This window comes from Danio rerio, chromosome 4 (assembly GCF_049306965.1).
Source record: "Danio rerio strain Tuebingen ecotype United States chromosome 4, GRCz12tu, whole genome shotgun sequence".
NCBI lineage: Eukaryota > Metazoa > Chordata > Actinopteri > Cypriniformes > Danionidae > Danio > Danio rerio.
The window spans coordinates 4,047,771-4,065,785 of NC_133179.1; the positions used below are offsets into that span (position 1 = coordinate 4,047,771).

The 18,015-nt window shown below is 36.2% G+C and overlaps 1 protein-coding gene across 5 annotated transcripts in view; it reads left to right on the forward strand.

Moving 5' to 3' along the window:
- The window catches only part of grm8a (glutamate receptor, metabotropic 8a), a 264,734-nt gene that overhangs the window by 220,516 nt on the left and 26,203 nt on the right, over positions 1-18,015 (forward strand). For all 5 annotated transcript variants that reach the window (XM_073946698.1, XM_068219740.2, XM_009300054.5 and 2 more), the window contains 2 exon segments: positions 916-1,055; positions 8,367-9,302. In XM_073946698.1, coding sequence (XP_073802799.1) covers positions 916-1,055; positions 8,367-9,302 — 1,076 coding nt within the window.

Sequence of the window (18,015 nt, forward strand, 5' to 3'; positions counted from 1 at the left end):
AAATATACTGTAAAATAACAGATATGATATTACAGAAATTTCCCTAAATTTAAATTTCTAGTAAATTTCTGTAATTTAATATCCACTATTTTACGGTAAATTTCTGTAATTTAATGATCATTATTAGCTGCCAGAAATAAATCGTAAAAAAAAATGATTTTTTTTACAGTATATTTATTTATTTATTTATTATTGTTAAAAAAAAATTCTGAAGCATTAAATTGTGACAAACATGTCAAAAACTAAAAAATCAGTAAGGGCCAAACACTTTTACACACCAGTATTATGCATCCATTGCTTTTAACTATCCAAAACATAAATGTCATATAAATGAACAACCACAAAATGGTTTATAATCAACCAAGTCTATTGAACAGTGTGTAGCTGCACAATAAAAATATATATGTTAATTAACAAAGTCTTCCGTTTATTTACGGTTGTGAATTACATTAAGGGACCTTGATTTCAGCTTTGTGACTTTTGATGTTAAAAATTCAATTCTACAGTTTAACAAAGGGACTTTTAGTGACATTTTAGTAGTTTAAAAAAACATAATGTATCAGAAATAATAAAGAAATAAGAATGTAAAAAAAAAACAGAAAATGCACTGACAGTTTATTACAAGGGTTTTGTAGCATAATACACAACACCAACCCAGACAATATAGCACTGCAAACTATTGAAAATGTTTATAAAAATCCTTTTTTACAACTATTGAAGGTTAAAAGTTGTTGGAAGAAAGATCAAGCTCCCATAATGCAGTTCAAAAGCCGAAAGAAATGGATGGAAAAAATCACAAATCACATTAATCACAAAATATGAAACACTGCTAGTTTATGCATATTTGTTACTGTGCATACAGGACAAAAAGCATGGATTGACTGGCTCGTCAACACGTCATATCTTGTTTTACAGGAAGCGCAGGAACTCCAGTGGTCTTCAATCAGAACGGAGATGCACCAGGACGATACGACATCTTCCAATATCAGATCACCAACAAATCCACAGCTGAGTACAAAGTGATCGGCCAGTGGACAAACAAACTGCATCTAAACGTGAGTAAAAGAGATTTTCCTGCTCGTCCATGCATTCAGGGGTTTTTTTTGTCTTCCCAGGGTGCAATGATGTTTGTGTGTCCACATCTGATACATTCAAGCGTAAATGTTTGCAATCTTATCTTTTTTCCCGATGATGCATGTGACACGAATACTCCCGGGCCTTCATTAGTCAACGAGATGGAAGATAAGCTTGTAATGTGTTATGCCTGGCTGCGAAGCAAATTTAATGGAGCCAGAAACGAGTCGTGGTTTCATGGCCAAAAGCTCTCGCAGCAGAGGAGAGATTGAAGCTGTCATTTTCTGATACGTGATGGAGAAACCCTAGCTCCTCTGGGCTTTTGTGTCTGTGCAGGTGAGTGGGAGGAAAAAAAAATCACTTAGAAGAATTGTGATACTGCCCTTCAAAAAAAAAAAAAAAAATCCTGTAAATCTCACTTCTTAACTACACTGATAAACCCTCTTTAAAGTTCACATGAACTGGAAGTGGGGCAGCAGGCACAGGATGTCAACATGATGTCAGATTGATGTCATACCATCTTGTTTGGAAAGGAAAATCGCTTTGACGTCAGAACTCAACTTTAGGAAAACATCAATGTCAAATGTCGGACAGACGTTGCATTTTGGTTACTTTCGCAACCTAAAAAAAAACCTAAATACCTGCGTCTAATAATGTTACAGCTTGACATTGTGTGGACGTTACCAATATGGCGTCTGTCAGATATAGGATTTTGGTTGCCATACCTGTTGAATAAATATTGGTTATTATGATGCTGGATCGACGTTTTTGTCACTTTCCAACACCAATCTTCCAAACTAAAATCTATCAAATATCACATAATTTCATGTCGTTATTGAACGCCTAAATAACGTTGTTCTTAGACACTGGCGACCAAAATCTAACCTAACATTATGTCTTATGTTGTTGTGTGTTTGCTGGGTGCGATCATTTTTATCGTATTGTAACACAGTTCCTAGAGAAACAGAATATTAAATGAGAAAGCAAGTGGGTGTGGCTTGATTTTTTCTACAGCGCTCTAATTTGATGTAATAAAGTAGACGTTTCATTCAGAAAGATCTGGAAAAGAGTTTTGGGAGAGTTATTACAGCCTAACAGACGCCTCCTCACCATTTCTGTTGTTGGTCGGTCGGTCGGTGAGTCAGTCAGTCAGTCAGTCAGTAAGTCAGTTGACAGCGGCCTCTGGTGGATTTACGTGAACAGAGCAGGTGCAAATGGCACTCGCGTGAGAAATTTGAGATCTGAAAAGCCGTACACAGCAACCTCTGGTGGATTTGCGAAAACAAAAACTGCAAAAAAACATAGCTTCTGGGACATATTTCGTGCTCTCCAGAAATGTATACAGGGGTATGTATCCGTAATGTGCCTAATTTGAATATTTGTTTGTAGCTCACTGTGGTCAAGAACTGTTACAGTTATCTTATCCTATTGTCCTACTAAGTTGGGTAAGTCTTAATCCCTATAAGTCAGTTCTGGTTAACTGGTTAATGACATGCACAGATGAATTGTTCACCACAAAACCAGCAATGTGCGCTAACAAAATCCACATGGATGGTTTTGATTCTGTTGTACTTTAAGCGCTTAAACAGATCACCGCTGGATGAGTTACAGAGGAAAAGAAGCCCAGGGATTTGCATGCAGCTCAATTTTACTGACACATCCGGGAGGGAGAGAGAAGGAAAAAAAAGAGTTTGTTAGCCTGGAAAGATTGCGACTCTGAACGAGGTTAAAATTTCATTTTATGAAAAAAAAAAAAAAAAAAACATTTTCACAATCAATACGCACCGCCGATGACTGTGTTTTGCAATTTGACTGTTTACAGAGATGCACGCGGGTCACTTTGCTAAACGACTGGTAGCAAGCGTTCAATATGTAAATCGCTGAAGCGGGAACATTCTGTCGCTCTGATTCCAAAGGTTGAGGGCGTCTGAAATTAAATGCAATTTTTTTGAGGATGCTGGCGGTGGTTCGCTTAGGCAGAACTTTATGCAGATGTTTTTAGGGTTTTACTCATGCTATGATGCAGAGTTGGTGGGTGTTTTTTTAAGGGTGCACATAAGAAAGCACTTTGAAACATGCAAAACAAACAAACAAACAAACAAACAAACAAACATTTTATGTTATGTTTATGTTAACATGTTATATTGTTTGGAGCAATGTGAAGTTCAAGTTACCATGCTGCTAAGTGGTAGCTAGAGTATTCTGAGCATTGCTAGGATGATTTACTAGTGCTAGTAGTAGTTTACTTGTGCAGAACTCAGTATGAGGATAGACCTGGCTTTGGATGTCTCTAGGGTTTTCCTCATGCTATGATTCAGATGTTTTTAAAAGGTGCTTACTAAAAAATGTCCAGAACACATTGGAAGCAAAAAAAAAAAAAAAAAAAACAACAACAACACTCTAGCATGTTGCCAGGTACATGCTACACTCTCAGAGGTAAAGGTACACCAGCTGTCACTAGGGTGGTACCTTTTAAAAAGGTACACAATTGTACATAAAGGGTCCATACTGGTACCCCAAAAGTATATATTAGTACCTAAAAATTAAAAAAAAAAACATTTTTGTTCTTTTTAGGTACTGAAATGCACCCTTGAGGTATTAATATGGACCTTTAGGGGACAAATTTGTACCTTTTGAAAAGGTACCACCCTAGTGACAGCCCGCGTACCTTTATTTCTGAGAGTGTATGGTGTTCTGGCATTTTAATCGATGTTATGATGATCTACACAAGTTTTCTTGAATGCAATTTTGGGATGCTAGTAGTGGTTTTCTTGTGCAGAACAGACCTGGCTTTAGATGTTTCTAGGGCTTTCCTCATGCTATGATGCAGCGTTATGGGTGTATGTTGCTGATTAGTGTTATTATCATGTTGCTAGGTGGTTGCTAGGGTATTTTGAGTGTTGCTAGAATGATGCAATGTGAATGTGTGTATTTATATAGCGCATTTATTGTGTGTGGCCATACATCAAAAGTGCTTCACAATCATGAAAGGGTCTCTCCACACCACCTCCAGTGTGCAGCATCCACTTGGATGATGCGATGGCGCCCACGGGACAATGGTGCCAGTGCGCTCAGGACACACCAGCTATTGGTGGACTGGAGAGACAGTGATAGAGCTAATTTGGTGGATGGGGATGATTGGGAGGCCATGATGGTTAAAAGCCGATGGAGGAATTTTGGCCAGGACACCGGGGTTACACCCCTACTCTTTACCAGAAGTGCCATGGGATTTTTAATGAACACAGAGAGTCCGGACCTCAGTTTATCATTTCATCCGTGAGACGGTGTCCCCTTCACTTTACCGGGGCATTAGGACTCACACAGACCCCAGGTTGAGTGCCCCCTGCTGGTCTCACTAACACCTCTTTAACAGCAACCTAGCTTTTCCATGTGGTCTCCCATCCAGGTACTGACCAGTATCAGCCCTGGGCTGTATCAGTCTTGGGCTGCAGGGTGATTTGGCTTTGACAAATGCTCTAAACAAATCAAAACAAATGTTGTTAAGTTGATACTATATATTTCTATGGAGTTGCTAGGGTGGAGTTTTGTCTGTTGCTACACAGTTACTACAGTGGTCATGGTGTTTTTTTTAATGATGTTGCCAGGATGTGATTTGAGGGGTTATTGCTAGCATTTTCTAGGTATTTTATTTACTTCTTTTGCCTGTCGCTAGGTGCTTACTATGGTGTTCTTGTTTTGTATCATGTTATTAGGGGGTTGCTAGCATTTTCCAAGTATTTATTTGACCTGTTTGTGAGTCCAGCATTAAAAAAAAGTATAATCCTATAATTCCTGTAAATACGACAATTTCAGTAAAAAATACCATCTATTAGAAGCACAACCCTCAACAATCTGATGTACTTACATTGCTGTAATCACATCCTATTAACAAACATGTCATATATGCTCGTTAATCAACTGACAATGGGAGAAAAGAATAATATAATGAATATAGAACTATATTCAGGGGTGGACTGGCCACAAGGAGCACTAGGTTGAGGTTTATCCGGAAATGCGGGAATGTTTTTCACATTTCCTGATGGTCCCATGGTCAATCTGGCCTGCCTCTTCTGCCCCTGTCCCAGTCCGCTCCTGGTTATATTGATTATGCCTGCTTTACCTGACCCCTTATCTTCTGTCTGAATTCATCAGCTCATACCCAAAAAAGCAACACATTTGAATATGTTTTTGGTTTCTTGTTGGTTTGCTGAATCATGCACACCTCAGAAATGAAAAATGAAAGTGTCTGGATCCCCATAATGTGTCCTGCCACTCTCACCAAGTTATTTATTCTTCTCATTTTTGCTTTGACATTTTTAGCGTGTTGCTGGGTAGTTATTGATAGAGCCTTTTAAGCATATCGCTGTGCAGATTCGAGGTGTTTTTTAGGATTTCATTTTGTGCTTTTTCAGGTTTGATCGCTTATAAAAGTACATCTCGCCTCATCAAGTCACACATTTGATTTCTGCTGCACAAATTATGCAGGACGATTTGTGCTGCAATTTAGTACTTACTACTTAGGGTTAGAGATTTGTTGAAATCCCTAACCCTAACTCTGAGCAATACCGCAAGCATGTAAGTGGTTTGTGTTAATTTTGACAACGTTTGAACCTCAAAAACACTTCTCGTTCCTTATTAGTGTGTTTTCAAGATGAATAAACCCAAATTAAACAGCCTAATTGTGAACGGTCAGTGTGGCTTTTGTTTCAGACTCAATGGGAAGAATCAAATGAAGGGATTTGGTCTTTCAATTATTCTTAAATACCCTTCATACCCTTTTATGTGATAAGTCAAATTAAACTTCTGTTCATTTGCAAATTCTCTCTCTCTTTTCTCCATATTTTAATATGTCCTTTTTTTCATTTCTCTAATTAAAGCCAATCTGTTTTTGCCAGGCATAATTTGTCTCAAGCATGAATAATTCATTCGCTGCCATCTTCGTAAAGCAAGCAACAGTGAGAACCATGGAGCAGAAGTATAGAGCTGTCCTTATTTGTCCAATGGATTGTTCTGCCAAAACAGTTTTTTTTTTAATGCGCAATTACAATTTTTTTTAATAGACGTGTGCATAATATATCGCCGTCACTTCTCAAACTCGGCTTTTTGTCATGTTATTTATTTAATCTCAAACGCCTCTGGCACAAGTTTGTCCCGAAAATATATCTGTCATCAAAAGTTGCGCCCGGGAGCAGAACTGACTGCACTTTAAAGAGCAGCGTCGGCTTCTTATTTTCCACAGCTTTCAGGCACTAAGGGGTAATAAAATGATTTCTTCTGCAAATGTGACACAACCCACATTGATGTGATGCCTATGTGTGGGTAATGAGACTTTTTGGATGCACAGTTTTTCTCGTTTAAATCTAGGCCTCTGGTCTTCGTCTTTTGACAGCTCTTTTTCCATTATTATTTGTAGGTGGATGTTTTATCGTTTACAGTGAAAGATGCATCAAGGTCGCTTTAAATAAATCAGTGTGCTTAGTACACTACTAATAGCAAACTTTCAATATGTAAATTACTGGAACAATTATATTATTTCCACTTTCATATGAAAGATGAGGATGTGTAAGAGTGAACTACGTTTTGCAAAACAATATGAGTGTTGTTTGCATGTGCAAAACTTGCTGTAACCTTTATAGGCCTTGCTTTAATATGAGTTCTGTGTTTAGTATGTTGGAATTCAAATACCCAGTGGTTTAATTGGTCTTCGGGGGATTTTTAGCATATCATAATGCAGTTTCTTGGTGGTTTCAAGTGTGTTCTGGCCATTTTTAGCATTTTATATGTATTTCATACCAAATCTAGTTGTTTGCTATGTAATATACAGACTTTTTTTAATATGTTATGGTTGGTTGCAAGGGTGCTATGGTCATTTTATTATGTTATACACTTTCTAGATACACTTTCTGGGCATTTTTAGCACACCATAATGCAGTTTGTTGGTGGTTGCAAGTGTGTTCTAGCCATCATTAGCATTGTTTTAACCATATTTATACATTTTATAGCATATCTAGCTGTTTGCTAGATGCTACTGTCATTTTTTCTTATGTTATAGATGGTTGACAAGGGTGTTATGGTGTTATGTTCGTTTTCATCTTGTTACATATTTTCTAGGTGGTGGCAAGGGTGTTATGGTCCTTCTGTAAACCATTTAAGACAGTTTCTAGTTGGTTGCAAGGGAGTTATGGTAATTTTATAATTTTATACAAATTCTAGTTGTTTGCTATGGTGTTATGTTTGTGTTATATTTGTGTTACATGTTTTTTAGGTAGTTGCAAGGGTGCTATGGTCTTTTGTTAAAACTTTGGACAATTTCAAGTTGGTTGCAAGAGAGTTGTGCTCATTATATCATGTTATAGACTTATAGACTAGATACACTTACTGGACATTTTAGCATATTGTAATTTAGTTTATTGATGGTTGCAAGTGTTTTCTGGCCTTTTTCTTTAGTATTTTTTTATACAATTTATACCATATCTAGCTGTTTGCTTGGTGTCCATTTTTCATTATGTTATAATTGATTTGCAAGGGTGTTATTTTAACATGTTATACAGTTTCTAGTTGTTTGCTATGGTCTTATGTTCCTTTTCATTGTGTTACATGTTTTATAGGTGGTTGCTGGAGTGTTATGGTCATTTTATTAACAATTTTTGGCAATTTCTAGTTGGTTGCAAATGTATTATCGTCGTTTTAATATGATGCACACTTTCTATTTGTTTGCTATGGTGTCATGGTCATGTTCATTGTGTTATACAATTTCTAGTTGGTTGCAAGCGTGTTATTTTTAATCATGTTATACACTTACTTGGAGGTATTTATGGTCATTCCCATTGTGCTATATGGCTTTTAGGTTGTTGCTATGATGGTTTTTATTGTTAGACTATTTCCAGTTGGTTGCTAGAGTGTTTTGGCCATTTTCAGGATGTTATAGCATTTCTGGGTGGTTGCGTTTTCTTGAGTGTTAAAGTATTTCATTAGCATGTATAGGCTATTTGCTAGGGCGTTATCATTTCTAAGCAGTTGCTCTTGTATTCTGGGCTTTTTATCATGCTATATACTATTTGTTGGTGGTTTGTAGGGTTTTCTGAATTTTTTTAGCATGTTCTGTATTCAGTTTCCTGGCCATTTTAAGTTGTTCTGGGTATTTAAAGCATGGTTGCTGAGTTGCTCTGTGTGTGTGTGTGTGTGTGTTATGCACATGTGACCAGTTAGACTTGCTTGAATGAGCAGTTATTTCGCCGTACGTGTCCGCTCTTCACTTTTATTTGATGGGACATTTTTGTTTTCTTCTGCAGGTGAATGTGATGCGCTGGCGGACAGGCGACCCCAGACTTCCAGCTTCAGTGTGCAGTGTGCCATGTCAAATGGGTGAACGTAAGAAGATCGTGAAGGGTGTGCCCTGCTGCTGGCATTGTGAGCGGTGCGAAGGCTACCACTTCCAGGCCAGCGAGTTCAGCTGCGAACTCTGTCCTTATGAGCAGCGTCCAGACCGCAACCGCACCGGCTGCGTCCCCATCCCTATCATCAAACTGGAGTGGCATTCAGCTTGGGCAGCCGTGCCGGTGTTCGTTGCTGTTCTTGGCATTTTGGCCACCAGTTTTGTAGTGGTCACTTTTGTCCGTTACAATGATACCCCAATTGTCCGTGCATCTGGACGAGAGATGAGCTACGTCTTACTGACAGGTATTTTCTTATGTTACGCCATCACCTTCTTGATGATCGCCACCCCCAGTTTAGGCATCTGCTCCTTCAGGCGGGTGTTTCTTGGATTGGGCATGTGCTTCAGCTACGCGGCTCTACTAACCAAAACCAACCGTATCCATCGCATTTTTGAACAAGGAAAAAAGTCAGTGGCCGCTCCACGCTTTATCAGCCCTGCTTCCCAGCTGGTCATCACCTTCAGCCTGATCTCAGTTCAGTTGCTCGGTGTGTTTGTGTGGTTTGCTGTTGATCCTCCACATACAGTGGTGGACTATGGCGAGCAGCGCACGTCTGATCCAATGAAGGCCCGCGGGGTCCTAAAGTGCGACATCTCGGACCTGTCGCTCATCTGTTCTCTGGGCTACAGCATCCTTTTGATGGTCACATGCACTGTTTACGCCATCAAGACCCGTGGCGTGCCAGAAACTTTCAACGAGGCCAAGCCAATCGGATTTACTATGTACACTACCTGCATCATTTGGTTAGCTTTTATACCAATCTTCTTTGGCACTGCACAATCGGCGGAAAGGGTAAGTGTGATTTAAGAAATTCCTTAATGAAATATACTGAATTTAATGCTATTGCAAATGTTTGTTTTGGTGTCACTTCACAATAAGGTTGTATTAGTTAATGCTACTTAATGCATTTACTAACATATTTACTACTTTTAATATATATTTTTGTTATCAACAGTTATGCAGTTGTTATTTACCTCTAAATGGGGCTGTTTTTGTACGGTTAAATGACTTGTTGGGGTTTGTTAACTTAAGCATGCGCCCTGAAAGAAATTTCAGTCATTGTTTACTCACTCTCATGTCATTTAACGTTATTAAACTGAGAGGGAGAAAAAAAAAAGATTTGTAAAGTTCACTGCCTGACCAAATCACCATTTGGGAGCCACATGCATCTCTCGTATGACTGATATGCTTAAATTGATTTATGTTAGTATTAAAATTGTTTATGTGTATTATGAACAAACAACGAGCAGTACATTTATTGTAGTATTTGTTCATGTTAGTTAATGAAAATACAGTTGTTAGTTCATGTTCAATCACGGTGCATGGACTAATGTGAACAAGCATGAGTTTGGATGGTAATAATGCATTAGTAAATGTTGAGCTATGATAAATAAATGCTCTACAAGTTTCATTTAGGTTAGTAAATACATTAACTAATGAAACCTTATTGTAAAGTCTGACCTTGTTGTTTATTGTCAATACTTTTTTCCAGGTAGGAATTTGGATGACATTTTTGTCTCTTTTATCTCCTAAAGGTCCCTTAAAATGTGCATTTTTGTTCGACATGTGACAGAATTTGGCAGGGCGGGACATAAAGTAGCTCCTCCCCTTTTTAAAAACAGCCAATAGCATTTCGTTTTTTTTGTTGTTTTTTTTCGTCTTGCAGTGAGAGTGGTTTAGCTCAAGCGCATCAAGTGAAAAGTAAATGAGAAACATCTTGTAGGGGCGGGGCTTGTCATACTAGAGAGCATTTGATTGGTCAAAAGATTTGATGAGAAATTGAAGTATGAGGTTGGTCAACCATTTAGGCTGAAGTGACAAGCTGTATCATATCTTTTAAATGTGAATTTCATTATTGTTTTCGTGCACACTAGCTTATAGATATCGATAAGACCAACATACTAGTCCTCAGCGGTAGCCTAGTGGTACTGCGCGCTGACAAATAAAAGCAGTGTGCTCGTGGCAACCTGGGTTCGATTCCTGTCTCGAGGTCCTTTGCCGATCCTTTCCCTCTCTCTGCTCCCAGTGCTTTCCTGTCTGAATTCTCTTCTGTCCTATCAAAATAAAGGTGAAAAACCCCTAAAAAATAATTATTAAAAATAAAAAACACTAACGTACTGATGCTAACATGTAAAAAACTGTATTTTGATTACACAGGGACTTCAACAAAAGCTACACTAAATAGTTTTAGCAGCATTCTCAAAACTGTATCTGTCAAAACCATTGACTCTGCTTAGTCCTTCCCTCCCGTGCCACCTCTGGATATGGTTTCATTTTCTGTTGTTGAGCTGATAACAGTGCTTGTAATACATATGCATCAGTCATTGCCTTTGTAACACAAGCATTTAAAGATCTGTGAGAGGTAAATAGCAACCATGTTAAAGTGAATAATCAACTATTTCTGTTTACTTCATGATAACACACTTTTTAAAGTGAAAAACTAGTAGCCAGACAGCAAACAAGGGATCAATCCTTACTGGGAAAGTCACTAAACGTATACCATCAGCAGTTTGGGGGTGAGAACAGTGTAGTCATGCTGAGGTTGATCAGTTGTTTATCATGCTGAGGTTGTTTATCATATTTGAGGAATAAATTGCTCCAAATTTACATACAGGTCAGGAGCAACAGAAAAAAATGGCTTCAAAGAAACTCCATATTATTATTACTGTCTAGTTTTAGTTGTACTATGCATTTGATTCTCATATCCTCAAGTCGGCATCACGAAGAGCTTGTAGTGGGGCCTGTGAGTGTTTGTTTGTGTGCATGTGAGCAATAGGTGGCAGAATATTGCTGTGGGCTACAGATAATAACATCACCCGCTGCTTCCCCTTTCACCTGACCCAGCGGGTGATAGTCTCCGAAACATTTCACCTGTTAAAAGGCTAACCTAAAGAAGTCATGGCCAGGGTTTCACATAGCCCCTGGCTGATGAGCGCTACAGTAGTTTCAGGTGCGCTGTGGGAAGCAGACAAATGGGTCATCAGGTGGGTGGTGGTATTGATCAGGTGGTGTTCAGTGTCTATGAAGCTGGAGTGTGGAAAGTTCAGTCATTATTTGCTCACCCTCATGTCTTTCTGAACGTGTGTGTTGTTATTGCACTGGAAAATTACAGATTTCACTGTATGACCCAATCTCCATTTGGGAGCCCCATGCATTTTTCATATAACTCATATGCAGAGAAAAACTGATTTATGCTTGGATTATTTTGAGTCAAGTTTACTTTTTTGTTATTAGCAGCAACGCAGTTGTCATTTACTTCTGCATGGGGCTGCTTTTTTAAGAGTAAATCACTTGTTGGGGTTTATTAAATTAAGCATGTGCCCTGAAAGAAATGTAAATCATTTTTTACTCACCTTCATGTCATTTAAACTGAGTAAGAGAGGGAAAAAAAGTAAAGTTCACCGCCAGACCCAATCTCCATTTTGGAGCCCCATGCATTTCTTGTATAACCTAAATGCATAAATTGATTTATGTTTGGATTATAAGATTTTTTTTAAAGTCAAGTTTACTTTATATTAAAGTAAATGAAGTAACCATGTCTCTGTTTAACAAGTTAGTGTTTTATTAGTAAACAATTTCATGATTAACAGTAATGCAAGTGTAAATTTCTTCCACACACGGCTGTTTTTGTAAAGGGTAAATGATTTATCATGCATAAATCGATTTATGTTTGGATTATATATTTGTTTTAAAGTCAAGTATACTTTTTATCGAAGTAATTTAAATGAACATGTCTCTGTGGAATAATTTAATGTTTTTTTAGTAAACAAATCCATGAATAATAGTAATAGTATAGTAACTTAATAGTAACTTTCCTCCATATAAGGCTATTTTTGTAAAAGTAAATTATCTTTGGGGGTTTGTTAAATTCAACATTATTTACTTGCACTCTTGTCAATCCAAACTCATATGATGTTATAATTTCACTCGAAAAAAAATTGTTAAGTTCATCATTTGACCCAATCTCCATTTGGGAGCCCCGTGCATTTGTTGTATTACTTGTATGCATAAATTTTATTATATTTTGATTATTCAGATTGTTTTAAGGTCAAGTTTACTTCATATTAAAGTAAATAAAGTGTTTCTGCAGAACAATTTAATGTTTTATTAGTAAACAACTCCATCATTAACAGTAATGAATGTGTATTTTTCCTCTATATGAGGCTGTTTTTCTTTGAGTAAATGATTAATTGGGGTTTGTCAAATTCAGCAAAATTTACTCACACTCTAGTCATTCCATATCTGTATGCTGTTACAATTTCAATGAGAAAAAAATAGTTAATTGTGCGACCCAATCTCCATTTAGGAGCCCCATGCATTTCACAAATAACTGATATGGATTGTAAATTAATTTATGCATGGATTATTTCAATATTTAAAAAGTCAAGCTTAGTCTATATTTATGCAACTAAAGTAAAACTCTGTGGAACAATTTAATTAGGAAAAAAAAACATCATTAACAGTAATGCAGGTGTCATTTTTGTTAAATGATGTTTTGGGTAAATGATTAGTTTGGGATTGTTAAATTCAGCATGTTCGTTAAGATACTTATCCCCTAAAATAAATTTCAGTCATTATTTACTCACACTCTTGCCCTTCTAAACCTACTTACCATTATTATTGCACTGAAAAACATGAATGCATTTAGGTTCGGAACATCATGAGGTTCTGTAAATGATGACAGAATATTCATTACCGTCTGAATTAATTATTTAAAATGCATTTTTTAAAGCCTTAAAAGTATAAAATCCATGCAAACAAGTTGTTTGGTACTTTTTTTTCTCAATTGCAAAAACTCTAGTGTTTGATTTCCTTTCACAGTGGTTCATGATAAAAGCTCATTACCGCATTGCTCTTTAGTCACATTAGCCTCTCACTGCGTCTGCTACACTGTGCGCAAGCCAAGAGAGACAATTATGGATATACCAATTATTCCTTACACTAACAAGCTTATTTATATTCTTATTTAACGCTAGAACAGTGGGATAGATGGCATTCTATTAACACAGACCCCCAACCCTTCACGAGAACAAAGAATCATTTGAGAGGAGAAAAAAGGCATCTTAAAAAGACGAGGAAGAAGAAATAAAATTCAGCAAAACTTGGCCCTGAGACTGTATTTATTGAACTATTGTCTGATTGGCACACCAAGCGAAAGGGTTTCGTAATTGGTTCGTAATGAAAAAAAAAAAAAAATGACTCGGCCTGAATTAATATCAGTCATATCGGTTGCAGCCTTTTGTGAAATAAACCACCATCGAGAAGTAGATAAAACCTCGCTGTCTGTAAAATATGCCTCCATTATCAAGAATGTGCTTTGGTTAATGCTTCGAAAATCAATTTGTGAGGATTTTCATTGAGTTGACTATTACCTCTTCATTTTCCACTCACATAAAGATATCACGGCTGATATGATCTACCCTCCTGCATTTGAGAATGGTATCACCCTCCAAAAAAACCAATACGTGCACTTTGACATTTCCAATGCAGAGACTCTGCAGAATCATAAAGAGTCAATAAAAAAGCTGCATGAACAGTGGCCGGCATGCCGACTGCTCCTCAAGAAATCAATGCCTTCCAAAGGTGACTGGTTAAGATAATCACCCCACATATCTGTAGAATCAAATTACGGGTCCCGCATAAATCACTGGCAGATCATTTTATTGGGTTTTGTTAAGTTCACTGTGTGACCCGATCTCCATTCGGGAGCCCCATGAGTTGCTTATATAATTGAAATGCATGGGAAATTGATTTAAGGTTGAGTTATTTAGATTGTTTTTAAGTCAAGTTACTTTATATTGATGTCAAATAAGTGAACAGGTCTCTGTAGAACATATACTAGCCAACGTTTACCTTAATAAGAATCATGCAGGTGACATTTCTTCCTTACAAAGGTCTGTTTTTGCATTTATCACTATTAAAAAATAGTCATAAATATTCAGTAGTGCTATATATTGCTTTTTTAATTAAAATGCAAAGAAATTTTTTTTTTTTTTTAAAGTTAGAGTTCACTTAGTATTAATTTAATTGCAACACATAATCTGTATTTTTGCATTATTAGAAATGTGTTGCAGTTTAAGTTCACCATGTCACCTGCTATCCACTCATATAATCAAAATGCATAGAAAATTGATCTAAGCTTTGGTTATTTAGATTTTCTTAAAGTAATTGAAGTGAAAGAGTCTCTGTAGATCAATAAAATGAATGTTTGCGCCTGTATTAGCATTATTATCCGTCACATAGATGTCGTTTTGATTACACATGGGGCTTTTTTTGGTCATTTCAGATGATTTGTTAGGCTATGTTAAGTTCACCCTGTGACCTGATCTCCATTGAGCAAACTCATGCATATGTCATATAATCTAATTGAAATGCATAGCAAATTGATTTAGGCTTTTGTCAGGTTTATGTTATATTGAGATGCATGGAGAGGTTGTGTCTCTGCATAACAACAAAATTACTGTTGGCCTATACAGTATATAGATATGAACAGTGATTTTGTTCCCCAATACAATACTGTTTGTTTTCTTTATAATTGTACAAATTGTATAGACAATCAAACACATTTTGTTTTAAACCTGTTTAAACTACTTAATTAAAATGAGCTGAAACAACACAATTCTTGAGCTTTCATAGGGACAACTTATATATATATATATATATATATATATATATATATATATATATATATATATATATATATATATATATTTTTTTTTTTTTTGCATTATTATATATATATATATATATATATATATATATATATATATATATATATATATATATATATATATATATATATATATATATATATATATATATATATATATATATATATACACGTTCAATGCACATGCATTTGTTAAAATGATAAGTTAACTTAACCGATTTGTGTTGGGACAACATTGAATGAGTTATGTGGATTTCTGCATTTTTTACAGTGAAAATTAATTTTCGGTACTTTTGTTCACCATTTTACCCAATCTTCATTCAGGAGCCCCATGTGTTTCTCATATAATCATAATGCACAATAAACTGATCTGAGCTTAGGTTATGTACAGTTTTAGAAGTTGTGTTTACTGTGTTTACTTGTTATGTTAAGCTGTGTGACTTGCTATACAAAATATGATGTTTAATAGCCAAATTTAGATTTTTAGCATTCAAACATGTGCAATTTCCCATAATTAGATCTGGCTTTATAATTGTAAATTATTTTGGTGGATTTTTATTAAGTTCATCATTTTACCTAATCTCCATTCAGGAGCCCCATGTATTTTTTATTTTATCGTAATGCATTATAAACTAACTTAAGCTTAGGTTATCTACATTTTTTTTAATTCAATTCAATTCAGCTTTATTTGTATAGCGCTTTTACAATGTAGATTGTGTCAAAGCAGCTTCACATAAATGGTCATAGTAACTGGAACAGTGTAGTTCAGTTTTTAGTGTTAAAGAAGTTGTGTCCACTTTACATTACCTTGTGCGACTTGGTATAAAAAAATATGATGATTGATAGCCAAATTTACATTATTAACAGTCAAACATGTGCCATGTCCCCTATTTAGATCTGGTATTGTCAAGTTCACCAATTTACCCGATCTCCATTTAGGAGCCCCATGTGTTAATGTGTTTCTTATTTAAATGCAGTACATTGTAAATTGATTTAGGCTTGAATGATGTCGAAATATTTTGAAGCTGAGTTTACTGTAGTTTGATGTAAACGAAGAAAAGGCATTTCAGAACAACAATATGATGGTTGTTAGCCAAAACGTGCATTATAACAGTAACACAGGAGGCGTTTTTCATAATACATGGCTGTTTCTGGTAAATGATTTGTTTAAGGTTGGCTCTACATGCCGGCAGAGTGTGTAAATGCACGTTTCCAGCAGATCAGTGGGTGAAATACATTGATATGCACGGTAATATTACAACATTATCTGAAACGTGGCAAAGTTCTTAGCAACCGTACTCCTGTTATGTTAATCCTCCCGTGGGTGTAAGCGTATCCTCGCCAGAGCGTGAAATATCCTACTATTTTTCTGTTATGAATGATGCTATGAAGATTTAAGTTTGCACGAGGAATATTTGGACTGAAATAACACTAGCAACTTGTGCACCTCCTGCGCAGGGATTTCAATTAGTCTATCCCAGAGACCGTACCTAAACTGGATCTTTATGTGACATTTAGATGTTTTTTATTTCACTTCAGTGTGTTTAATTCCTTGAAGGCCAGCTTTGTTCGCGATTAGTTCTGCCGCCTTTGTTCTTCAGGGTTTTTTTGAATCAAAGACAAAGTGTCTGCTGCCATTTTCTTCAGAAAAAAAGGAACGTTAAATAAATAAAGTAAAGAAAAAAGGGGGAAATGCCCTACAGCAAGGTCCCATTAGTTAATGCATTAACTAACAATCAGCAGAACATATGATATGGGGTTAATTAATGTGTGTTTTAATGTTTTACTGTCATCTATTTAAAAAATAATTAATTTTAGTTGAAGCTTACTGTATGAAAACAGGCATATGATATAAAAGAATAGTTTAAAAGCTTGGAAAGGACAGTATTTTATTACATATTAATAATTCGTATTATTGTATGTATAGTAGCTTGCCATAAAATTAACAATACATTATAACAGCTTAAAAAAAAACAGATGTATTTTGTTATTATTATTTTTTAACAGAGATAAGGATCCACATGCAGTTTATTAAAGAAAGAATGATCAATAAAGGCGGCAAAACAACATTAAGGAATAAGGCAAGGATCAAAACTTAGAAAGACAAGACCAGGAAAACGCTTTGTAATGCTACAAGCTAACAAGACTTAGCAACGTTGTGTGAAAGTGTGTATATATATAGTCCAGGTGATCAATGAAGATGGGTTTCAGCTGTGTGTGTCAGTGTCCAGATGACTATCAGCTGTGGCAGGAGTGATGTGAGCAATGACTTCTGGGATTTGTAGTTCGGTTTAGTGGCAGAATTGTAATTCTGCAGTGATCAAACAATAAGAAGTTGCAAACAATATAAAAATTTATTAATTTGTCTATGTCAGTTTTTGTTATATAGCAGTATTAAACACAACCAAAGGTTGTCTAATATGCTGCACAATACAAAACACAAAGAGAAAAATATTAATTATAGCTAAAACAAACAATTTTCTCTGATAAAATGCCAAACCAAAGAGGTAAGTTTTCAACCTAGATTTAAAAACAGACAGAGACGATATAGATCTAATAGCATTCCACAATCTAGGACCAGCTACTGCGAAAGCACTGTCACCCCTATATTTGAGCCTCAACTTTGGGAGATAACTGAAGAGACAGACCAAGGCTGATGTTCAGTCAACAGGTCAGACAGGTAGGAAGGAGCCAAGCTATTTAGTGATTAAAAAAACCAAGAGAAGAATTTTAAAAGTGACTCGATAGTGCACAGGCAACCAGTGCAAAGAGCGTAAGACTGATGTGATGTGGTCATGTTTTTTGGTACCAGTTTAAAGCCTTGCAGAAGCAGTT